The sequence below is a fragment of the Gracilinanus agilis genome, chromosome 4 (assembly GCF_016433145.1).
Source record: "Gracilinanus agilis isolate LMUSP501 chromosome 4, AgileGrace, whole genome shotgun sequence".
Taxonomy (NCBI): Eukaryota; Metazoa; Chordata; class Mammalia; order Didelphimorphia; family Didelphidae; genus Gracilinanus; species Gracilinanus agilis.
This window is the reverse complement of record NC_058133.1, coordinates 135,544,679-135,570,364: the sequence shown is the minus strand read 5'-3', so window position 1 is coordinate 135,570,364 and position 25,686 is coordinate 135,544,679. Positions and strand designations below refer to the sequence as shown.

Sequence of the window (25,686 nt, the reverse complement as noted above, 5' to 3'; positions counted from 1 at the left end):
ACAGGGAAGACAACACAAAAAAGGGAGCTGGAAAGTTGGAAAAGGTGGCGATGGTAGTTCTGGGAGGCATACTTTTTGATGTATGGGAAGTGCTATGGAGTCCTGATCAAAACAAGGTAAGACCCAAGTTTATCTTTTACCAAAAAGTGGCTCTAGGAACAGTCTCATTCTCAGATGGAGAGTGAAAATGATGTCCTGGATAGAGTCCAGTGGAAAAAGGCTGGTTGGAGAGAGCCTTCTACTATTTTTAAAATGCTTCACATTTAATGAAATATTGCAAAGGCAAATAAAATAATTTTATTTTGTCACTGAATGCAAATGCTCGTCTTTTGTAAACTCATTGAGAGTGCTGGTAGCAGACAGGACAAAAGGGATGCTGTACCACCTCTTCCTTTTACTGTGTGGTTTTTGTTGTTTTGACTAAGGAATGTTTTTCATTCCATTTAGTTTGGAGTTTATGAGTTTTCTGTATTGTGATGTTTGTTTATTATAATGTTATTTAAAAAATGAATTGAGGATCTTCTTTATTTGGATATTCTTTCCAACAGCATAGATTGGTTAGTTGGTTCAACCCATTTGTGCCAACCAATCTTGTGTCATTCCTGTCCATGTTCTTCCAGAATAAATGAAAAAGTATTTATTAGGAGCTTACAGTGTACCAAACTCTTTGCTAAACATTGGGGATGCCAAAACAAAGACAGCCCCTGTCATCAAACATTTATATTTTAATGAGAGAGACAAAAGTCATGGTATGGGTGGCAAGGAGCCCCACTCTTTGCTCATTTGTTTTGTCTATATTAGATGCACATATTTATGGAGAGGCTTTGTACACTGACCATCCAGATGCCTGGCATTGTCTAGGCAGTCAAATGAAGAAGAAATATGATGGTTATGATTGCAGAGGTAGTATGAAGTAGTAGATATATGGACACCCTAGGAGCCAAGAAAACCTGAATTCCAAATGTACTTTTTATACAATGTGTCCATGTGAAATAGAAGAAATTGCCCATCTCCAGTGGTCCTGGATTCTTTCTACCCCTTCCCCTACCTATGCTTCAACAGGTGCCAGCAGGATCCTCCTCCCACCTTTCTATCCTCCTACCCTCCTACTCTCCGCAAAGATAATATTTACCATGCATGAGCCATACCTATATTTGTATGTTTAGACATACCACACACACACACACACACACATATATCTTACATGGACGAATACCAACTAAAATGCACATTTCCATATAGGGTGTAGAACAGGAGAGGATTATACGTGAAACTTCAAATCTCCTGTGTGTACAATTTGCTTTTCTTTTAAAGTCAACATGTGACTTTCAAAGCTACCCTCATTGTCTATGATTCCTTCTGAATTCACTCCCTTCTGTTCTATTCTCTTTTTTAGGGAGTAAATGCTATCCCAAGCATCCTCTTACTCTTCTACTTCTTTCACCCCTGATGAAAAAAGGAAGGAAAGCAAAACACTTTGCATAAATATATAGTCAAGGAAAATAAATTCCTGCATTGTCCGTGTCCAAAAATGTATTTCCCATTCTTCATCTTGCATTTATCACCTCACTCTCAAGAAGTGGGTTGTATGTTTTGTCATCAAACTTCAGAATTGCAGTTGGTCATTACACCGATTAGCATCAAACTAGTATCAAAACTGTTTCTAAACTGTTTTTCTTCACAATGTGGTTATTGTGTTAACCATTCTCTTGGTTCTGTACACTTCACTCTGTATCAGTTCATACAAACCTCAGGTTTCTTTGGAGCTCTCATCTTTTCTTATACCTCAATAGTATTCCATTAAATTCATACACCTTAAGTTTTTTTTAGCCATTTCCCAACTGATGGATACTCCCTTAGTTTCTAGTTCTTTGCCACTCAAAAAATGAAGATGCTGTAAATATTTTTGTACATGTAGGCCATTTTCCTTTTTTCTTTAATCTCTTAAGAAGGCATAAGCCTACTGGTGGTATGTATTGCTACTACTACTACTACTACTACTACTACTACTACTACTACTACTACTACGTCAAGGGGTATATACAACTTAATAACTTTTGTGGCACAGTTTCAAACTGCTTTCCAGAATGGTTCCACCAATTCACAGCTCCAGCACACTGCTGCCCACCCACTTCCAACAATTGTCATTTTCCCTTTCTGTCATTGTTACCAACATGATGAGTGTGAGGTGGAACTTCAGAGCTGTTTCAATTTGTATTTTTTATTATTAGTGATTTGGATCATTTTTGATAAGTTGGATTTCTTCTTGAGAACTGCCTGTTCATATCTTTTGATCATCTATCTAGTGGAAAGTAGTCCTTCTTATGTTTTTATATCATTTCCCTATATATCCTGTATGTCAGGCCTTTATTGGAAAAGCTTACTGGAAAATAATTTTTTTCTTGCTTAACGATCTATGTGATAAAAACTTTCTATTTGATGTTTTTTTGGTCAAGAACTCTTGCTCTATCCTTCCATTATGATATGAGCTTTTAGATCTAAGTCTTTTATCCATTTGGAATTTGGGGTACACAGTGTGAAATGCTGATCTAAGCCTAATTTCTTTCTTATTACATTTCAATGTTTCCAACAATTTTTGTTGAAAAGTGAGTCCTTACCCAGTAGTTTCTAAACTTGGGTTTATCAAATATGTCACTGCAAAATGCTTCTGCATTTTGTATAATCTGTTATGTTGATCAACTTTTCTATTCTTTAACTAGTACCATACTGTTTTGATGGCTACTGTTTTCTGGTTTAGTTTGAGATCTGAGATTGCTGAGCTCTTTTCCTTCTTACTTTTTTTTTCATCATTCCCTTTGAGATTCATGACCCTTCATTCTGCCAAATTAATTTTGTCAAAATTTTGTCTAGTTTTATGTAGTAATCACTGGGTTATTTGGTATGTGTAAAAGTGAAATTTGGGAGATGTCATCTTTAAGTATATATATGTATTTTCTATGGACATTATCAAACTACATTTCCCGTGGTCCAATGGGTTTCCGGTTCCGGTTCTTTGGGTGTGGGGACACCTACATCTCCACGCAGGGAAGAGTTTATAATCTCCTGGGTTAGGGGGGAGTTTGGCCAGCAGACTGAGGAAGAGGTAATAATGACTGGGGCAGAAATTTTGAATTCTTACAAGCGTGTGGTCTAATAACTTTATCTATCAGCATGGCTTTAATTAAAATACTAATTTATATTATTATAGCAGCCTTTATTATTTTTTATCCTTATATATGGCACTAAATCCGTCTGACCCTCGGGGGTTTTTTTCTTTATAGATGTATTTGTACCATGTTCAATTTCTTTTTCTTAGATTATATTACTTAAATTTTCTTTTCCTGCAAATTTGTAAATTAACTTAAGAGTATTATTTAGGTACATTCATATAATTACTAAATGTTTTTTGGCAAGTTGACTCCCAAATAGTTTATATACTTTGTTGTAATTTTTAATGACAGTTCTTTTTTCTAAATATTTGTACTGCGTTTTCTTGGGAACATGCAAAAAGTCTGATGACTTTTTGTGGGTTTATTTAATATCCTGATAGTTGCCTGGACTATTTCTATTAAGTTTTAGTTGAATCTCTAGGGTTCTTGAAAACTGCAATATCATCTAAAAAAAAACCCATTTTGTTACGTATTTGCTGCTTACTCCCTAAATTTCTTTTGTCTTATTGCTTTGCATGTATTCTTTAAAAATATGAAATGATAGTAGTGACAATAGATACCTTTGTTTTTACCTCAGATATTAATGAAAGGCCTTTAGTGTTTCTCCTTTATGGATGATGCTTCTTTTTGCTTTTAGTTGGCTACAGTTAGCAGAAAATTAAATTTTTTCATTTTTACTATGGTAGCATATTCCAATCATGAGCAATTAATTCCTCTCCAATTATTTGTTTCCTTTTATTCCTAGATTTATTCATATGCTTAGTCGAGTTTTTAAATAAAGGGGTGTTATACTGAGTTAAAATTTTTTTCTGTATGATTTGTATATGACTTATGTTTATGGTTTTTCTAATATTGAACCAATCCTGAACTCTTGGCATAAATACGACCTGGTCATAGCGTGTCACCTGTTTGATATGTTGTTGTAGTCTTTTTGATAATTTTGAATAGATTTTCATTAAAAATATATTTGTATCAATAATCATTAGAGACACTGATCTATAGTTTTCTTTTTTGACTTCTCTCTGTAGCTTAGTTATCAGGGCCACATTTATTTCAGAGGAGTTTGTTAGAATGCCAGATTTCTCTATTTTTGCAAGCAACCTATGTAAAATTGGAGTTAATTTTTCTTCAAACGTTTAATAGAATTCCTTTATAAATCCATCTGGTCTCTGGTTTTATTCTTTGTGGATACATTTGTAGTATGTTAAGTTTCTTTTCTTAAGATTGTGCTACTTGAATTCTCTTTTTCTTGTTCTGGTAGTCTGGGAATTTTACATTTTTTTAAAGTATCCATCCATTTCATTGCAGTTATAATTTTCCCTGGCATTTAGATGGTCAAAATAGTTTTAATAATTAATTTTATTTCATCTTAATTTGTGATGAGTCATCCTTCTTTTTACATTGGCAACTTTGTTTCCTCTCTTTTTTAAAGAATCATATTAGCTAATAGTTTGTCTATTATGTTAATTTTTAAAGCTTCTAGCTTTATTTACTCTTTCAAAAGATTTTTTTCATTTTCAATTTCATCTCTTCTTTTGTTTTCAGAATTTGTATACTGTAGCTAGTTGAAGGTTTTTGATTTATTGCTTTCCTAGCTTTCTTTTTAGTTACACACCTAGTTCTTTGATTTATTTCTCTTTTTTTTTGGATAAAGTGCTTATAGAAATTTTCCCTTGAGGACTTTCTTGGATATGTACCAAAAGTACTGTTATAATGCCTCATCATTGTCATTTAAAATTAAATCATCTATTATATCTGTGTTTTCTTCTTTGGTATGCCAGTTCTTTAGAATTAAATTATTTGTTTTCATTTAGGTTTTAGTCCTTTCCTCCAAGATGCTTTATTAATATAATTTTGTTTCATTGTACTCAGTAAAAGATGTGCCAAATTTTTCTGCTCTTTTGCATTTGTTTATGAGGTTTTATATCTCAGTTGATGGTCAATCTTTGTAAAATTGCCATCCATATTTAAAAAACATATATGGTTCTATTTCCATTTAGTAACATCAGAGATTTATGACATCTAACTTTTCTAAAATTTTATTAAAGTCTTTAACTTCTTTTATATTTTTTTGTTAGATTTGTCAAAGTCTGAAATGAGCACATTTAAGTTTCAAATTGCTGTAGTTTTCTATTTCTTCCTATGACATTGTTAAATTTCCCTTTACATACTTAGATGCTATCCAGTGAAAAGTTATTAAATAGTGATGTTATTTCACTATCTATTTTCCTTTAAGTCTCTGTTAATATTTTTTTTAGCAACTTCATTTTTTACTGTTGCTTTGTCTGAGAACATGATTGCTACTTCTGTTTTTCTGATCTTGTCTGAAGAGTAAGAAATTCTGCTTTCTTTGTGAATCTTTGTGTTTCAAGTATGTCTCAAAAACATATTAGGACAACTGGAAAGTAGTTTGAAAGAAATTAGATATAGGCATTGGCTATATTACACCATTTGCTAATATATCAAAATGGATATAAATATAGGTAGGTAATACATAAATCACAATCTAGACACAAAAGAAGATATGAGCAAATTAGAAGAACAGGGAACATATTACCTATCAGATTTATGGTTATGAGAGGAATTGTCAGTAAATGAGATGGAGAGCATTGTGAGATGTAAAACGGATAATTTTGAGTATATTAAACTGAAAGGTTTTTGTACAAATAAAACAAATGTTGCCAAGATTAGAAGGAAAGCAGAAAATTGGGGGGGGGGATTTTCAGTCTCTCTAAGAGGAGGTCTGATATCTAAAACATATAGAGAACTTTGTCAAATTTATGGGAATAAGAGCCATCTCCCAAATGATAAATGGGCAAAAGTTATGAGCAGACAGTTTGTAGATGAAGAAATTAAAGCCTTATATAGGTACATGAAAAATTAGGTAATGATTTATTTGGGAAATGCAAACCAAAACAATCCTGAGGTATTATCCCACTCATCAGATTGGCTAAAATGACAAAGGGGCAAAATGACAAATGTTGGAAGAGATGTGGAAAAGTTAGTTCATGAATACACTTAGTGGAATTGTAAACTGATTCAATAATTTTGGAGAGTAATTTGGAATTACCCAGGGAGCTATAAAACCATATATATATCCTTAGACTCAGCAATGGTATTGCTATTTCCCAAGAAGATCAGGAGAAAATGAAAAGAACCTATATGCTCCAAAATATTTTTAACAGCTCTCTTTGTGGTGGCAAAGAACTGGAAATCGAAGGGATGTCTATCAATTGGGGAATGGCTAAACAAATTGTGGTGGAATATTACTGTGCCATAAGAAAAGATCAACAGATTATTTTTTTTAAAACTTGGAAGAACTATATGAGATAATGTAGAGTGAAACGAATAGAACCAAGAGAGCATTATATACAGCTACAGATTTAATATTTGAATAATAACTTGTGAATATTCACCTCCAGAGAATGAACTGAGAAAGAGAAACACAAAAAGCATAATCTATATATTTTGCCAGATGATGTCTCCCATGGTGAGGGGAGAGGAAGAAAGAACCAAATAACCAAATAAATTAATAAAAAAAAACCCTATTCAACTATCCTCACCTTTATGAGTACATTTAATCCAATCACATTCACTCTTATGATTATTAACTTCCCTTGTCATATCCCCTTTTACTTTTTCCTCTCCTTACAGTCTTCACCTTATAAAGATGTTTCTTAATCCGCTGTCTCTCTTCCCTTCTTCAAACTCACTCTAATATCTGATTCTTATACTTTCTTTTTAATCACCATTTTATGACACTCTAAAGATGAAGTTTTGTTTTGCATGTGACTATTCTCTCCTCAGCCTTTTTCTCCTTTTACCCACTTTTCCTGTTCTCCCTTCTATCCTTGCTGAGTTTAATGCATTTTTCCACCAAACTCTTTGTACTTGCATGTTTGTGTTCAATCCTTCTGTATCTAGTTCAGATAAGAGTGAAGTCATGAGATGCATACTCCTTTTCAGGGATGTGCTGGAATCAGATCACATAAGCTCAAAAGAACCTATTGTTAAATTTACTGTTACAAATTGTTAACATGTTACCATTTACCCAGTTATAAATCAGTACTTGATAAAATTATTTTGTTGATAGACTTAAAAGGTGATGGATAAAATGTCAATAACATAGATAAAATTTAAAAGTGTGCTGTGCTAACATTTTTTTTTTTCAGAGTGTCAGTTGTTAAATATTTGCCAGCATATTCTTGCCTTTACAACCCTCCCTCCGTTTCTGGTATACTCTTCTCTCCATTTATACCAAATATCTTCTCTAGTGTATTCCCTTTGCCCTCCTTTTTATTCTCTCTTTTAAAAGTCATAAAACAGAATGAAATCATTACCAGCCCCGTGTTTGTCTTAATTCCCTCTGTGATCCTTGAATACAACAGGACTCTGAAGGAATGGGAATTATGGGAATGAATTATCATTTAGCTCCTTTTAACTGCTCAATTTATTTACCTTTCTAGGTTTCTCTTTATTCCTGTGTTGACATTTCAAAATGTCTGTTTGGCTCTGGTCTCTTCATCCAGAATGCTTAAAATTTAGCACTTCACAAAGGTACATTTTTTTCCCTATACGATTGTACTGTTTTGCAAGGTAAGTTATTTTTGGTTGTAAACTTTTATCTTTTGCTTTTTGGAATACCATTAGATTTTCTCTCCTTGACAGTAGTTGTTTCCAAGTCTTAAGTGAGCCTATGATTCCTTGGTTCTTGTACTCTTTCTTTATGAATATTTATAATTTTTTTTGATGTAGAAGCTCAGAGTAATGCTTTTAAATGCACAAAACACATTGGATTACAAAGGAAACAAATTATATTGAGATACAGTAATCTAAATACTATAAAAACAAGTTCAGGGTGCACAGTGTTCCAGGCCTAGAGTTGGGAGGGCCTGGGCTCAAATCTGACCTTACACACTTCCTTCTTTGCTTAGTGATGCTGGGCACATCATACAACCTTGGTTGCCTGTCTCTTACCACTCTTCTGCCTAAATGTCAATTCTATGACATAAAGTAAGGATTATTTTGTAAGCTCTAAGATGCTATGATTCTCTGAGCCAGTAGCCCATTTGAGTACCTTTTCTAGTGACTAATATTTGTCCTCTGATGATAGACTTAATTTTCATAAACAATCAAAAGTCACTCAGACCTGGTTTTGCTTAAAAATGTGAGCAACCAACCTAGGTAATATTGTTTTTAGTCAAAAACAAAAATAAGTATCAACTATTGAAAATGATCTTCTTATTATGATTCTTTGGTCTGGAAAGCAATTTGAAAAGAAGTTACACAAAATTCTTTTGAGTACTGGAGGCATCATGATGACTTTTATCATTTAACCCCTTTGAGCTTCAGCATCCTTATCTGTAAAACTGGGATCAGTTTTAGAACTGGACGAGGCCTTAGAAGTCATGTAGTCCAACCTCATTACAGATGAGGAAACTGAGGCTCAGAGATAATTTGCACACGGATAGGCAAATAGTGACAATAATGCCAGTGGCTTCTTTCTCATAGAATTGTGAGGTTCAAGTGATACAATGTATGAAAATCTCCTTTGCAGACCTAGATATCAGCTATTATTATTTTTATGTTATGAAGCTGCACCCAAAATGTGTGAGATATAGTTGTGTGGCTTGATGGGGGCAGAAGAGACAAGTTTAGCCTCATCTCTCTTTTTCTGTCTTCTCCAAGGGAGACTTTGATTCCTCCCAGGAAGGGATACAGAAGGTTGGGACTTCTCAGAGAGAAGAGATCCCAAGCTAGAATTATATCTACCTGCTTTCTTTTGGCCTACCGCCCCCTTTCCAGAAAAAATATTACTTAGCCCCCTGGAAATTAATTTTAATTTTAATAGCAATTAATAGGAAAGATAAATGTACCTGTGGCTGTCACTGCCTTCCTGGATCGCTGCAGCACCCACCAGGGGGTGGTGGTGCCCGCTTTGGGAATCACTGGTCTAAAGGATGTAATTTTAAGGTTCAAACTAAACTTCTATTTCTTAACCATTTAACTTAACTTAAACTATTTCTTAATGGAGGAGGAACCCAACTCTGCATCCAAGGCTTTTTTACCTCTTTCCCACCTAATACCAGTTCCATAAATGAACAATAACAAAAAAAATCATTTGAGAGCAAAACAAATCAGAGAAAGTATACATGAGACTAGAAACTAGAAAAACTGAGTGAAGGAGCTCTCCCAATAGCAGCAAGCTATCTTAGCTGAATCAAGAGAGTCCTAGATCTCCCCCAATGGGAAATTTCCCAGTCTCTAGTATAGCAATCTAGGAATAGGAACACGATGGAATCTGCTCCCTCATTCCAGGTTGACTTCTCCAGGTTGACTTCTCAGAGTCTTATTCTCCCTTCAGCAACCTGATGTGGGGTTAGCATCATCCATTGACTCTCTTGAAACTGGAAGCCAGAAGTGTCGAAAGCAACTGCCAAGACTGCCAAGACTGAAGACTCAAAGCTTGAAGAAGTCAAGAGACAGAATGTGTCCTTTTCTAACCTTATTCCTCACACAGACACGGTCACTGATCTCCACCAATGATGAGTGTCCTACACCAATGAGCTTTGAGATTCAGGTTACATTTATTATTGTAGGGAAGGAATAGGTGGCACAGAGGAAAGAGTACCAGACTTAGAGACAGAAGATTCATCTTCCTGAGTTCAAATCTGGCCTCAGACATTTTACCAGCTGTGTGGCCCTGGGCAAGTCACCTAACTCTTTTGCCTCAGTTCCCCCATCTGTCAAATGCCCTGGAGAAGGAAATGGCAAATAACTCCAAGATCTCTGCCAGGAAAACCTCAGGTGGGGTATTGAAGAGACAAATAGAAAAGAAAAACATTATTGTCAAGAAGGGCAACTAGCTATGTGATCCTGAGTCACTCAAATTCTTTGAGGGACAGTTTCTTCCTTTAACAAGGATAACATTGGTACCACCTACTTCTCAAGGCTGTAAGAAATGTGCTTTATAAATCTTAGAGAAATTAATAGTAACAATAGATGACACTTAAAAGTGTTTTTACATATATGATCTCATTTAACCTTCACAATAATCCCAGAAGGTGGGTAATAGAGGTATGATTGTCCTTTCACAGATTAGGAAAATAAAGTTCAGAAAATTACTATCCATGTGTCACAGAGGAAAGAATAGAGAGAAGAGAAAGGAGAGAGACATTTTAAAGATGAGTCTTCTCATGAAATAGGGAATAATGGGAGGTATAAAGGAAGGAAACGAAAAGCAAGTCCTGTGTATCAGTAAGCCAATGAAGGGGAAGCTAGGTGGCTCAATGAATGGCGTGCCAGATCTGCAGATGTGAGGTCCTGGGTTTAAATCTGCCCTCAGACTCTTCCTGGCTGTGTGACCCTGGGCAAGTCACTTAAGCCCAATTGCTTAGCCCTTACCACCTTGGAACTGCTGCTTAGTATCAATTCTAGAACAGAAGGTAAGGTTTGGTTCTTTTTAAAATGCTAGCTGAATGAATGAACCATCATCTATAGAGGAGCTTTACTCTGGGAGAAGCCTAATGATTAGGAAGTGTCATGGTAGGCAATACATCAAACTTCCCTGGGCCTCAGTTTCCCCATTTGTAAAATGAGGTGGCAAGACAAGATGTTCTTTGAGGTCCTTTTTGGATCTAGATCTACGATAACAGTGAGGTTCTTCCTAAATAAGAGACAAGACTGATCCTGTAATTTAATTGGTATAGAGAACTCCCATCTTCTCTGCACGGACCACTGATCTGAGAGGTGAGCCAAGCTGACCAGGATCTGCCAACTACTAGGGCCCAGGAGGACAATTTGAAGTCTTCTGGACTTTGAAGACAGCTCTCTGTAGACTGTATCACACTACTTCCCATTCTTCCTTAATACTGACCTGAAATATGTCTCCCAAGTTCTGATATCATAGAGATATACAGAATTCCCCCCTTCATGATAGTCCTTCAAATAACTAAAAATAGCTAGTTGATAACAGTGGATGGAGCACTGGACCTGGTATCAGGAAGATTCAAGTTCAAATCCAGCCTGAGAAGATTCTGAACAGCCCAAGTTTATCTATAAAATGAGGATAACAACAGCACCTACTCAGGGTTGTGAAGATGAAATGAGATATTTGTAAAGTGCATTGTAAACTTAAAAGTGCTGTATAAAGGTTAGCTATTATTATTTTTAAAATGTACAGGTAGCACAACAGATAAGAGCACCAGGTCTGGAGTCAGGAGGACCTAGATTCAAATCTGGCCTTCCTAGCTGTGTGATCCACGGCAAGTCACTTAACTTCCATTGCCTACCTTTTGCCACTCCTCTGTCTTAGAACAGAAGGTAAAGGTTTAAAAGGGGGAAAAATACATCTATTAACTAGTTTTGAGCCTCATAACCCTATGGCATAATCCCCATTTTATAGAAGAAACTGAGCCCCAGTAAGGTTGATTTGCCCAATGTAGGGTTATCAGATTTGAAAACAGAGCTTTTTGGATTAAGGTCCAGCATTCTAGTCACTATACTACCTATCTGCTTCTTGGCAACCCCATCCCAGCATCTCTCATATGTTTTTTTGCCCAGGGGGTAATGGGGCAGGGTGTGGAGAGGTGTGAGGTCAGGACCTGTGATTTCATTTGCATAGAGAATTTCTAATAAGTAGGCTCCCTCTATAAATGCAAATCAGTGCCTGTTCTGTTAGTTATAATCTTAGAAAGTTGCCTGGCACACTGAGGTTAAAGAACTTGTCTAGGGTTGTATGAGACATATGAGAGGTAGGAAGAGGCCAAACCTCCTACACCAACTCTCTCAAATTCTATATTAATGTAATTGATTAGAGAGCCTAAATTTGGGTCTTCACACTTATCCCTATTCATTTCGTTTTTTAAAAAACCTTTACCTTATATCCTAGTAACAAATCTTAGAAGGGCAAGGGCTAGGCAATTTGGGTTGTGACTTGCTTGGGGTTACACAGCTAGCTCCTTGCCCCTCTTTATATTCTTAAAATCAAAGATGAGGAACACAACTTTGTAAACCTCAATGTATTATGAGTTTATGATAATATACCTTTAGCTCTGAGTAATCTACAAATTTAACAAACATGTCTTTCTCCAAGTTATCAACAAAAATGTTCAAAAACAATATAGCAGAATGTACTTAACTGAGAATCAGGCTCAGTATGGTGACTACCTACCTACATGGCCTTGAGCAAATCAATTCATCTAGTTTGTTATATTTACATAACACTAAAGTATTGTTCTTAGTTTGAGTAATATCTCCATTTTATAGACAGGTATTTTACAGGTAGCCAAGGCTAAGAGAAATAAGCCGATTTATCCCTGATCACATAGCTAGTTTCCACCAGAATTCAAATTCTGATCTAATATTTTTTCCAATACATGCTGCCTCTATGTGTAGTGAGAACCACATACCTGTAAAATGAAAAGGCTGCATCAGATAACCTCTAAGGTCCTTTCCAGCTCCATATCCATCATTCTGTAGTGAAGGGAAGAAATCTTAAGACTAAATGAATTATAAACTATAAGCCCTCATTTGCAACTCTTCAGTTCCCTTAACGGACAGCTCTGGTTAGGATGGCCACAGCAGTCCAGAGGTGTGGACTCACCCATACTGCAGTTCACCTCTGGTCCCCTACTGATTAAATGAAATTAAGCCACAATTCCTTAGGTTACTCACTTGTAGTCTAATTGTCAGCCTCTCAACCACAAAAGAAAACTAACAAATTGAATTTGACATTAACTACAACTATGTTGTCATTTCTCTTAAGACTCCAGAAAATCATCATTACTGTTACAGTATCATAGTTTGTGGCATGAGAAATTGAAGGAATGTGTAAGGGGAATGGGCATGTTTATTTGCATTTGAATCTACCTACCATCAGTTACGCCTGACAAATAAGAAAAGTAAATGGGGGGGGGGAGGGAAGGACATGTCAGGAATTATGAAACACTTAGGAGACAATTTTATAGTGAAGCTGAACATAAATTTTCTATTTTAAAAAAGTATTTCCTATATTCCATTAAGAGAATGAAAATGAGAGGCCTTGTCGTATAGTGGCTTTTTTGATAGCAGAGTATCAGGATTAGATTGTTTTTATTACTTTTACAAATTATATTCATACCCTTTCTAAACTAGTTTCCTCTGCAGTAAAATGAGCATCAACTATCTAATTCACTGATCTTCCAGGATTTTTGTGAGGATCAAATAGAATGATAAATGCAAGCATGTTTTGAAAGCTAAAGTGCTTTAAAAATGGCAGGCATTTTAAATCATATGCACTGGTGTTTCATTGTATTATCATTCACCATAATGCAAAATTTGCTTTAAGTTAATCAGATGTTTAGCAATTTAAGATTCATTTTCCTCACCTTGCTTAGGTCATTTTCTAGATATTTCCAAATATGCTACCAACATTCCCTTATCCTAAACCTCTTATCCCCTCCCACTAACCCTGCTCTTTAAGGAGCACCAAGTATTATGCCTAGAACTAGTTTTCATCTATTACCATTTAAAACCATGCTGTTGGATGCTTATAACTCCTCTCCCCTTCTGCTGCCCCCCCCACTCCCTTCTAGCTGCCTATTGTGTAGTCTTCCTCCATTAGAACTCCCAAATGGCTTTTAATAAATACTTTATTATTCCTATTAAAATTTTTACCTGAGGGATCTCATATGAACACCAAGCAGTTCTTTTCTGAATGATAAATTGCTTAGACCAGCTTATAAAATGAATTTTACAACCTTATCTTGGCAATATACCCTTCTTTGTATTTTTTAGTCTCACTAGCTACTTTTGATTTGGATAGTTAGTACCCAAGAAATCACAATGGCCCACTCGCCAACTTCTGCTAAAGGGTTTTGGGTATTCAGTGAAGTACCCAAATATCCTTTTGCCCACTTTCAATAGTAACAAATACAAGTGAATCATATTATAGAGTGGATATTACCTTAAAAAATTAAGATCTTAAAAACTTTTTAAAAACTTGTCATTATGAAGTATATGCTATCATTCATACCAGTCTCTTGGGGTAAATGACCACCTAAATTTTAAAGGTGAATTAAAAGACAAAGGGGTAAGGCTTGTTAAGATCTCACACGTTTAATTGTTGATAGGAAACCAGATCCAAAGTTTCTAAATGTTGTTTCACTGCTTAAATCTCAATTCAGTAAAGCAGGGAAGGAATGTTTGAGAATACAGGATTAACTTTAACATAATTCAAAACTATAGCTGTTTCTCGAATTTTGCTAACAACTGAAATTAAAATTTATTACTGTATAACCATCCAAAATAAACTCATTAGTTTTAAGAAATAAGAAATGGAAATCATTGTATCTAGACTCCATGTACATCTGTGTTTAAGGCTTTATATGATGACTTAGTACTTTTTTGGGGAGGAAAAAGCCTTGCTTCTCAAAGTTTAAAATAATAAATCTTTAAGTCTCTCCAAGGTCTAAATTTTGGTTTGGTAAAACTAAAACATTAAATACTTTAAATCATTTTCCTTCAGTTTAATGAATGTTGCATTCTAAGAATTTGGTTCAACATTATAGCTTTGATAGTCATTTATCTCACATCTAGCCTCCCTGTCCTTCCATAATCTCCAGCCCAAACAATTTTACTTTCCTTTGTTTTATGAGTGACTATCAATTAAATTCTAATGCATTTATAATTTCGGAATTGAACATTTTTCAATACAAAGCATACTTGTATAACAGCTATCATTTATATGGCACTTTATGGTTTGTAAAGCCTCATACTTTACATAAGCCTCACCTTTTGTAACTAAAAATAAAATATTTAAAATCTTGACATTCGAGTATTTAACTTCAAAAGCTGCTTTGGCCACACTGGCAACCAAATTTTAAAAATGATTAGCCTGCCTTAAGTTTTAAAGTATCTTGAAAACATAGTTATATCCTATTTAGGCATAGTACTACTTCTCTTTAAGGTAGTTTAAATACAGAAAAAACCTAGAGAAATACTTATATGAAACAATGCTGAATAGGATGGTGTTTGTACTTTATTTGGCAACTCGAATGATGCTAATGCCAGAATAGTTTCAAATTGTTTTCATTCTGTATTTACAAAATGGTAATATAACTGTGACAAATTATCCCCAAAATACATTTCTACTTGAATAACATACCACATTAAGCTATTTCTGTATAACTACGCTTTTATCAGAAAAGGCTAAATTAAAGATCACTGGTGTAAATAATTAAATGTTAATTGTGGAGTCAGTGCTAAGAGCTTGCTGAATCTGGAGTCAAAGGATCTGGGCTCACATCTCAGTTCTACTTTCACCTGTATAACCTTGGGCAGTCACCCAACTTTTCTGGGCCTCAATACCTCTTGGGGGGGGGGGGGGGGGAGGAAACTCCAAAGTGTTTGGACAAACAGCTTTCCCAAGGTCTTTTTTCAAATTCTAAATCCAATGAAAACACACCATTTGGCCTTAAAGTTGTAACTTAACGGAGTCTTTAACAGTTGTGTTACACTAATATACTATTTAAAATAGTGATTAATCAGGATTATTGGCAAATGTCAATCACTATGCCAAACAAAATAAACATTATTGGAGAAGTGAAAAATTAAATGGTTTGTTTCCTTCCCTGGCTAATGCTAATCTACAAACTCTATCCCCAAGACACTAATTTTTTAGTAAATAAATTTGATATCTTTGTTTTTCAGGGTTCAAATAAAGTTTAAAACCCCTTCAAAACTAGAAATCTTCAAAAATCTGACAGTATTTTGATTAGAATTTTAGGGAATGAATTCTATATATGTCCATATATATTTGTGTGTGTGTATAAAATACACACACACACTTACATATGGATATATATATGAGAGATTGAAAAATCAAGACCAAAAGCAGGTGTAGTTTAATGTATTTTAATAGCAAACTTACAGGAACAGCACAGAAGACAGACAACATTAAAAACATGTACTTGCATGTAGGACAACTCAGTTAGAAAAGTATAGTGAATGGATGGAATCTACCGTATGATAAAAATGCTACAAACACCATTTAGTTGCCGTCAATAAGAAATTTACTTTTTAAAAAAATCCAAATGCTGGCATTGTCCAGAAAAATTTAACAGGTTTATTTATAATTGTTATAAAGTTGAATTGTTGAAACTTGTTCACGGAAACATTTTTTGACTGCATTAATGCTTTATGTCCTCGCATTTATATTCAAAATTCACACACAAATGAAAATGGAAAAAACTTGCCAATACCTGATTCTGTCCCCTATTTTTCCATTCGCAATCATATACTTAGGTACCTTTTGACCCCATGGGAAAAAAATATCTAACGTTCAGAACTACCAATAACAGGAAGAAGAGATTTTTTTCTGTTTTGAAAATGAAGAATGTTTCCCATCTTAGTGGAGTTTAAGCACGTTCTCCACGTATGCGGCGTGCTAGCTGGATATCTTTTGGCATGATTGTGACACGTTTGGCGTGGATAGCACATAGGTTGGTGTCCTCAAACAGGCCAACCAGATAGGCTTCACTTGCCTCCTACAATAAGAATAAAAAAAAAAATTAGATTTTACATATTCAATAGCCAAGCATGCTGGAAGAATTGAAAGATTAATTGGTGGGGGAATCCTCTCTCATTACTATTGAAATCTTTCATTTTCTTTCATTTCTTAGATGTTATTGGCCAAAGAACAGAACAATTATAAAAGTCTGATTTTTTTAAAGGCCCCTTGAGCAGGGAAACAGCATCCTCCTCCTAAAATTGGAGTTATTATTTGACCTTTTAAAAACCAATAAGAGGCAGATAATAGCCTGAAATGACAGTAAGAGGTTGGATATTAAAAGTAAAAATATCAGGATGTCCAAATGTTTACTAAATACAATACAACTGAGAGGATTCTATAAAGAAATCTCCTTAGCTATTAGAAATATATAAAAACTTAAAAATATTTAGAAATAGGCAACAATTCAGGCCTAGGAAATTAACTTTCATATAGTAAATTCAAACAAACATTAACCAAGTATTACTTGCCAGGGACCTTGCTAAGCACTAGGGCTATAGATAGAAAAATCAAACTCTTTCTGTCCTCAAGGAACTTACAATTGTACTAGAGGGAAACCAGAAAACCAGATCCATATATGCAGAAAAATGTGTGTTTGTGTGGGGGTGGGTGCATGCAGGGAGGCAGGGGGAATTTAAGTAGTGGCTATTAATAGGAGAACCATATATATAACCTTGTAGGAAGTGATACAAACTAAGTCTTAGAGATAACAGCATCAACAGGAGAAAGAAGACTATTCTAAGCATGGGGACAGCCTATATGAACGAACAGACATGGAAAAGGGAGGCAGGAAATAAAAGTTTATCTTGGAGTAGTTGGTAATAATTGGAATTGGCCTGTAAAGTGCTTTAAATGTCAGAAAGATGAGTTTGTAGTTTTATTCTAGAGGCAAACAGGGAGTTACTAAGATTTCTGAAAGATGAAAATGATAGTCATATCTGGGATTAAGAAAAAGCAATTTTAGAAGCTGAGTGGAGAACAGCTCAGAGGTGCGGAAGCTCAGTGAAAAGACTATTGTACTATTCCAGGCAAAAGTTTGACAAGGGCTTCAATTAGGCCAATTGCATGAAGAGAGATGGAAGATACATAGGATCTACAACTGACAAGATTTGGCAAACTGGAGAAAAGGGAATAGAGAAGGAGATTAAAGAGCTGAGAATAATAACCCAAGTTACAAACCTGAAGTGTTAGACAATGATAGTGCCCTTCATAAAAATAATTTTTGGGTCAAAGAAAACAAGGTCTGTGCTGCACGTGCTTTGAGCTTAAGTTGCCTAAGATAAGTATATGTCTAGTGGGTAGTTATAGTTCAAAAGTCTTGAGGGAGGGGGCAGCTGGGTAGCTCAGTGGAGTGAGAGTCAGGCCTAGAGACAGGAGAGGTCCTAGGTTCAAACCCGGCCTCAGCCACTTCCTAGCTGTGTGACCCTGGGCAGGTCACTTGAACCCCATTGCCCACCCTTACCACTCTTCCACCTATGAGACAATACACCGAAAGTACAAGGGTTTTAAAAAAAAATTAAAAAGTCTTGAGGATATGGTACACTTTTTTTTGGAGTGGGAGGGTAGGGAGGAGGGTGAAGCAGGGCACAGATTACCACAGAAAGCAAATGTAATTCAATTTAAACTATCTCCTAATCTTTCCAATACCCTGTACAAAAAATTAATAAAAAACATCCCATTCTCATTCTAATCCTATCCATCTTGTCTTCCATTCCTAGCTCAATTCCCATCTATCAAATTTAAAAGACTAATCACCTTTGCCTAATCTCAACTCCCAACACTTCTTAGCACTACCCCCAAAGTACCTAAATGCAGTACGAGACAGTGTAGGCACTCTTGCAAAATGTATTTTAATAACAGGACAGTTGTGGTTCTAATCTAGGCCATTCCAAACTGATAAAAAAATGTGAGTTGTGTAAAGAAATACACAATAGGAATATCTATAAAATCACTCACCTCAATTATTTACTAGAGCACATCATGAATTCCTCTGGGAAAAGAGAAATAAGGCTTCTTTCTACTTGAGTTGAAACACCTGCTTATTTAATATAAGTGTGAGAGAAAGATATCTCAGGTTCTTTGACTCAATAGATCAAAGAGCCCCACAGGTATTCAAGATAAATTCTCAATATTTTTAAAGTGATAATTATCCAAGATGACTCAACAGCCCTTTCTAACATATTGCTGAAATTTACTTCCAAGTAAATATACTAGAGGATTAAAGGCTCACAGACTAAATTATGAAATTTAATATTTTCACTGTATTTTTTAAATTGGCAAGAGCTGACACTTAGGAAAATAATATTTTATAGACAATAATTTTGCCTTTTCCCAAACCTGACTACAACTTTCTTGATCAAACAAAAATTTACTAATTCTTATCTTGGGTTCTTGAAATAACCTCTGAAAATAAAATTTCCTCTATCCAAAGTCAATTCAAGTCACTATTCCTTACAGATTATAATAAATCAGAAGGACATTTAGCTAAGGACATTGAGTGACTTTTTCATTAGCATGAAAATTATTAGTGCAAGTTTTGTTGTAGGGGATCATTTAACGACAACTAATAAATGCCTTTTCCTCCCAATTCACATATTTCAGTGTCTTCCTTTAAAAAATTATTTTTGGTTTGCTATCCCCCTTCCTATCTTATCTCCAACTACCTTTTTCAAGTCAAACCATGCCCTGTGAACACACTTTGCTACTGGCATCAAAAAAGAGATCCTTCAAGAACCAACTGAAGATCCGGAAACCTTTCATAATCACCTTAAAACAAAGGGGATCATTTCCTCTCCTGAGCTACTTACAACTTCTCTTGTTATAGCAGAAATGTTTTCTCTCCCCAAATGGTTATCTTAAGGTTCTTGAGGGTAGGGACCTTATCATAATCTTTTGCTATTACCAAGGTCTGGTACAAAGTTGGTATTCCAAGTATTGGTATTTGTCTTCTGAATTAAGAAAAAAACTTTAGATGCAATTGACCCTAGTTTTTGGTTAACATGGTAGAGGGAGATTACTTAATAAGCACTCATCATTCTTGAACTACTATAAAAGCTGCCATGTACCCAAGTAAACAAGCGACCTACCATAATAATATGGTCTAAGATCATCTAATAATTAGTACTGCTAACATTACCGAGGTGAGGGATAGAATATATTAAGTACAAAAGAAATTTCTGGTTCTCTTCTAATTTAAAGAGAGCATGGTGTTAGTTCTGAGAGAGAGCGAGTAGCAATATGGAAACAGTGAAAATAGGCCATTCCATTCCCTGATACCAGGTAGGCCAATGAAATTCAATGCTTTAACTATGGCCAAGTACCCAGAAGTTACTCTTGTGTGACAATACCCAGGGAATAGAATCACATTTAGACACAATGAGCAAGAAGAAAACTAGAAGGAAAATATTTAGAAATGTGAAAAGGAAAACTCTGCCATCAACTAAAACATCCCCAAAGCACTCCCAGATGAGGAAATTCTCTCAATAATGCAGGGTGGCACCTTCTCCACAAAATTAGTTGCCCAGAGCACTGAATGGTCAAGCTACTTGCTCAGGGGTCAGGTGTAAGAAGCAGGAATTGAATCCAGTACTTTTAGCCTAAGAATTCAAACTAACTTTATTAGCCCAACAAAGCTGTAAATGCCTGAGACCAGTGATGGGCAAACTTCTTAAGGAGGAGGCCAAAAAATGCTTATCTGTCAAGTCTGTTTCTAAGGCAACTCTTTGGAAGTTTCATTGTATTGTATCTGACTCATTGTAATTCATCAGATTAGGAATAATGTCCCATGGCCTGGATAGAACATTTCAGGGGGCAGTATCTGGCTCATGTGCAGTACTTTGCCCATGACTGCCTTAGATCATATAACAAATGTCAAGATTTGTGACATTTGCATCTTGCTATGGAGACATGGGTTGATACCAGCAAATTCTTTCAAGTGAAATATTTTAAATCAAATAAGCTACTGAATAAAAGAGTAATCTCATACTTCTCTATGAAGCTGAGTTTAATGCATAAAGATAGCTGGTCTTAAACCAAGGATAAGGTATAGCAATAAATGTTTGATGGAAATTTTGAACGTAAGAATTTAGTAAGGAAATTTTTATCCAGACTGTTAGAGAGATCAACAACCAAAGTAACAGAAGTATACTATCTCCAAATTCATATATCTCCACCTCAAAAAGCTAAAATTTTAAGGAATAGTGTGAAAATAGGTGTCTATAATTAGCCATTAACATTCAAAGCTTATTTGTTATGAAGTGCTTTCATGAACAAAGAATCAGATGGGTTGTAATCCCCATACTTCCAACTCACTTAAAGAGTTAATAGTGTCTACTTCTAAAATTCACCAATCAAATGAAGGTTAGACTAACCATAGAAACAGCTCAACCAATTACACCTCAGAGTAGAATCCACCTATGGCATCCTCTTACACATAAAGCAATAGAACGGCAGAATTACTGCGTTCATGAAAATGCCACAAGTTATGTATGTGTATATAAAATATTTTAAAACATATCAAATAAGGTGGAAACCAAGCTTTATGGAGTTATATAAGCAGTTTAAAATGTGTGAATATTCTGATTTTTGATCCAAGAAAAAGTTAAATGCACATTTACTTCTATTAGAGATTTCTTGGGACAATAACCTTGAAAATGTGCTCATAATCTTACAAACTTATATCTAAGGATGTCTTGCTGAGGTCAACAAAATAAGCCTATAAAAACATCATTTTACTTAATTAGTGAAGATTTTCTATTCACAATACATCAAATTATAACAAAAAAATTTAAGTGTAAGTATGCCAGATTGATTTCTGTACATTGTAAAATGGTTGCAGCTCAGCTTTTTAAAGTTCTCAAACATTAATTCAAATCCCTTCCCAACTTATGAAATTTAAGGCCCAAGACTAAAAACAAACAAAAAACCCTTTACTTTCTGTCTTAGAATCCACATTAAGTATTAGTTCCAAGCCAAGAGAGCAGAATGGCTAGGCAATTAGAACTAAGTGACTTGCTCAGAGTCACACAGCTAGGAAATGTCTGAGGCTAGACATAAACCCCAAGTTTTTCCAGACTCCAGGCATGGGTCTCTTCCACAGAGCCAACCCTGAGGCTATTTTCTTGATTGTAAAGATAATACTTTTCAGGCTACTTACCTGCTATGAACAAATGAAATGACAACTAAGCCTTTTTGGGGTTTTCACCCTTTTGTCCCTTGAAATTCAGTTATTTTATGATGTTCTAGGCAAATGCTTATCATCCTATCTTCAACCATCATCCACTGCTCTCACTCTCAGAATAGCCATTTTCCTACTCTTAACACTGAATTCTCTTTCCACTGTATTCAGAAGATAGTTGACACTTACAATATGGGACTTTAAAGATACCAAATCCTTATCATCTCATTTGGGTCTAACAAGATGGTGAGTCAGGTGTGTACTACAGGTATCACCCCTATTAAACAGCTGAAGAAAGACTCTCAGAGACTTTAAAAAGACTGTAGCCATGGCCACACAACTGGGATACTTGCCATAATAGGATAGATCCAAGAACTCCTAACCTTACCTCCATGCTTGGAGAAATTTTTTTGGCCCAGTGAGATCCTCAAGGTTATAAAAATCCCTCCAACTTTACCTGCAAAGCACCAATTGCTGCACTCTGGAAGCGCAGATCTGTTTTGAAGTCCTGAGCAATTTCACGCACCAGACGCTGGAAGGGAAGTTTACGAATCAGAAGTTCGGTGGACTTCTGATAACGTCTGATTTCACGGAGAGCCACAGTACCCGGCCTTTAAAGAATTAATATTGAGTGGTGTTACTGTAAGATTCACATATAAGACTTAAGAACCTAGTAGAGAAAAGCAATTCTATCAAAATTAGACCAAATTTCAAGTTCCTATTGAAATGAATTATAAAGGAGATTGGGATGAGAAAAAACAGCTTATAGTTAATTAGTCTTGTTTCATTTATGACGCAAAACTCCATCTAAATGACAAATTTTGTTTAATTTTATCAACTCACATGAAAGATATTCAACTAGAACAAAAGCAGTTTCAAAGGAGGAAGCTCAAACTTTAATTCAATTTCACTTTTTATGGGGCTTATTCAGGGAGTTTAATTCCCATTTTATTTCTTTTGCTATTTAACTTTTACATACGAACTCTTTTTTTGCTCATATCATCTACTTCTGACATCATTAAAGAACTCATCTTCCTAGACCTTATTATCACACCACTTCACTACTGTCCATCCTTCATAAATAGGAATGCTCTCCACTGCACAGAAATCTTCAAATCATTAGGTATTTGTCAGTAAGTTTTCTTTCTAATTCTAAACTTCTCCCCTAACCTTCAAATCTTTATTTTAGGCCAACTGAAAATTTTTTTGCAGAGGTTAACTGTAAGATAGATAATTTCTGCCCTCTAATGGTAGAGGGTTTTAACAACAACTTTTGGGAGTATTTCAAAGCTAAATTCGAGGACACAGATGGAATTATGCCAATTTGACTATAGCAAAATAATTAACTTTTATGTGTAAATTTTTAATCTTTATTAAAATAAATACTAAAATCAATTTAAAACATCCCTCTCCAAAATATATTCACAAGCAGGCAAATTTATTATTTCATTTTTTGCCTTTTACTTTAAAAACAAAATTAAATACTAAATTATATATTCATAGATACAATCACTTGCACTATATATACTTTCCTTGAGCTCAAGGGTCAAAAGGAATATTTTCAAATTTAAGCTTCCCTAAACTAATGCCTCTTCTTTCAACAAATGAATTCCCTGAATCTGAACAATCTGGCACCAACAAAAAAACGCAATATGGAAAAAATACATCAAGGCTCTCCTATTATAAAAAGTTCGTTTTTAATTCACCTTTGTTTGGTTAAGGGGATATATATTGCAACACCACTGCCAGAGTCTTTGTCCTAATAATTTTTATACCTGTAGCGATGAGGTTTCTTGACCCCTCCAGTAGAGGGCGCACTCTTGCGAGCGGCTTTTGTAGCGAGCTGCTTCCTGGGCGCTTTACCACCGGTGGATTTACGGGCAGTTTGCTTGGTACGAGCCATGTTCCTGAAAACTTCTCTTTAAACACCTACCGATATTAAAAAAGAAAAAAGGAAAATCACCATTCAATTGCATACTAGCCCTACCCCAAAACAAATAATTTCCAGAAATAGATATGGCTTCTAACAAAACAATGCCTACCATACCAGATCCATTTTAAACGAGCTTATTTCTCTTCCCATCCAAAGACCTGCACTGGGCACATAAATCAGAGCTCGGGAGAAGAGCTGCCACGAACACCGGATCATTCTGTTCGAACACCTATTCCGTGTGGCCTGAAGACGACCCCCCCATCCCTACCAGCATTCCATCTAATTTAATTAATGAAGAAATTAGGCAGGTCTGGCTTACACAAGTAAAAAAAATGATGAAACCACAAACCACAAGAAAAAAAGGTCGAATCCAATTATAGCACAAAAAGGGGGCTATTGGGTGCCCCCCCAGATTTCCCCCGCCCTGAATCTGCTGATATATGTTCATAAATATTATCTAACAACCTTTTTGCCTTTTTTGTTTCTACGGTAAAAACCTAAAAATGGCCAGGGCACAGCAGTCACCAAACGCGCTCCCCCCCCCAAGCAATGTCTCCCCGACCTTACAGGAGCCTCGCACAGAAATCTCCAAATGCCTGCTCACCAAGACTTTAATTAACCCAAAAGAGATAAGCAGTACCCCCCTCCCCCCCCGAAAGCAGCACATAAACTTTTGCTTCTGCCTCCTCACGGGCTTCTTTTCCCCACATCGGGTCTCCCCAACCCAGCAGGTCTAGCCCCCAAGGGCCTGGCACGGGCACAAACTCGGCTTCCAGACCCCGAACAAAATGGAAACAATCACAAAATGTATCCGATTCCCCTCCCAAAGATACGAAATACAAAATAGCTCGAAAAGACTCTTGCATCCCCCGCCACGTGCTGCCTCCCGAAATGCAAAAGTTTTTTTTTTTTTCCTATTTAAAATGCATCAAGTTTCCATTTATCCGGAGAAGGGGGAGGGAGAAAAATTTCCCTCTTAAAAAAATTAATAATAACAATGTTTCTCCCCTCCTTCTCCTCCTCCTCCTCCTCCTTCCTTTCTCGAAATAGAGGAAGAGGGAGACGGGAGGGGGGAAAAAAATATGGTCGGTGACCAGAGAAAAGAGACAAGATGGTGAAGCTTAGCAACAACTGTGGGGAAGCAGCAAAAAGAGAATTACCCCGGGGTGGGAAGCGGCGGCGATTTGAAGCCCTTTTCCGGCCCGCAAAAAGGGAGCTGGGACCCGGGGCTGGTAGCTAAGGGGCTCCGCGGGGTCGTGGTGAAGGTTTGGGGCTCGGGGAAGGGACGACGAGCGGGATTTTACCGAAGAAAGAGGAGCCGGGGGCGCAGGGAGGAGGAGGGAGAGCCCTGGCTTTGCCGCGGCGGCGACGGCGGTTGCTGCTCTCGGGCTGAGGCAGAAACGCTGGAGGAGCTGCTGCCGCTGCCTCAGGAGGCGGAGGCGGGGGGGGGGCGGGAAACTCTCGCTCCTCACGCCGATTTCTGGGCCAAAAAGTTTGTGGGGTCGGGTTGAAGGGAGCGCGGGTCCGTTCCCCGAGCCCCCCGAAGTCCAGTTCTGGGGCTGGCGTCAGGCGGGGCTCGATCCTGGGCAGGCGGGCAGGGAGAGAAAACTTACCCCCCTTCTCTTTCGGCTTGGGCTCGGAGAGCGAGAGGCGGCCCTAGCGCAGAAGAGCTACGGCGGCGGCGGCGGCGGCTGCGAACACAATTGAAAGATGGCTGACACCGAGGCTATCCCCCCTCAACACCCGCCCGCGCCCGCCCCCTCCGCCGCGTTCCCAGCCAATCACACACAATGGAGGGAAGGCTCGGCCCCGCCCCCTGTTCCACCGTTCGCTCTCCCTCCCTCCCCTCCCTCCGCCT

The 25,686-nt window shown here is 36.5% G+C and overlaps 1 protein-coding gene across 2 annotated transcripts in view; it reads right to left on the bottom strand.

Annotated features, from left to right (window-relative positions):
• Positions 1–16,048: 16,048 nt before the first annotated feature.
• Positions 16,049–25,686, bottom strand: part of LOC123245360 (histone H3.3A) — a 20,127-nt gene continuing 10,489 nt past the window's right edge. Inside the window, exons 2-5 of one of the 2 annotated variants that reach the window (XM_044674222.1) lie at positions 25,442–25,519; positions 23,671–23,824; positions 22,353–22,506; positions 16,049–16,696 (exon numbers count right to left, since the gene is read on the bottom strand). In XM_044674222.1, coding sequence (XP_044530157.1) covers positions 16,568–16,696; positions 22,353–22,506; positions 23,671–23,798 — 411 coding nt within the window. In that variant the 5' untranslated portion in view covers positions 23,799–23,824; positions 25,442–25,519 and the 3' untranslated portion in view covers positions 16,049–16,567. Of the gene's footprint in view, positions 16,697–22,352; positions 22,507–23,670; positions 23,825–25,132; positions 25,246–25,441; positions 25,520–25,686 lie in introns of those variants that run through there. The other variant, XM_044674223.1, reaches the window with a different exon arrangement.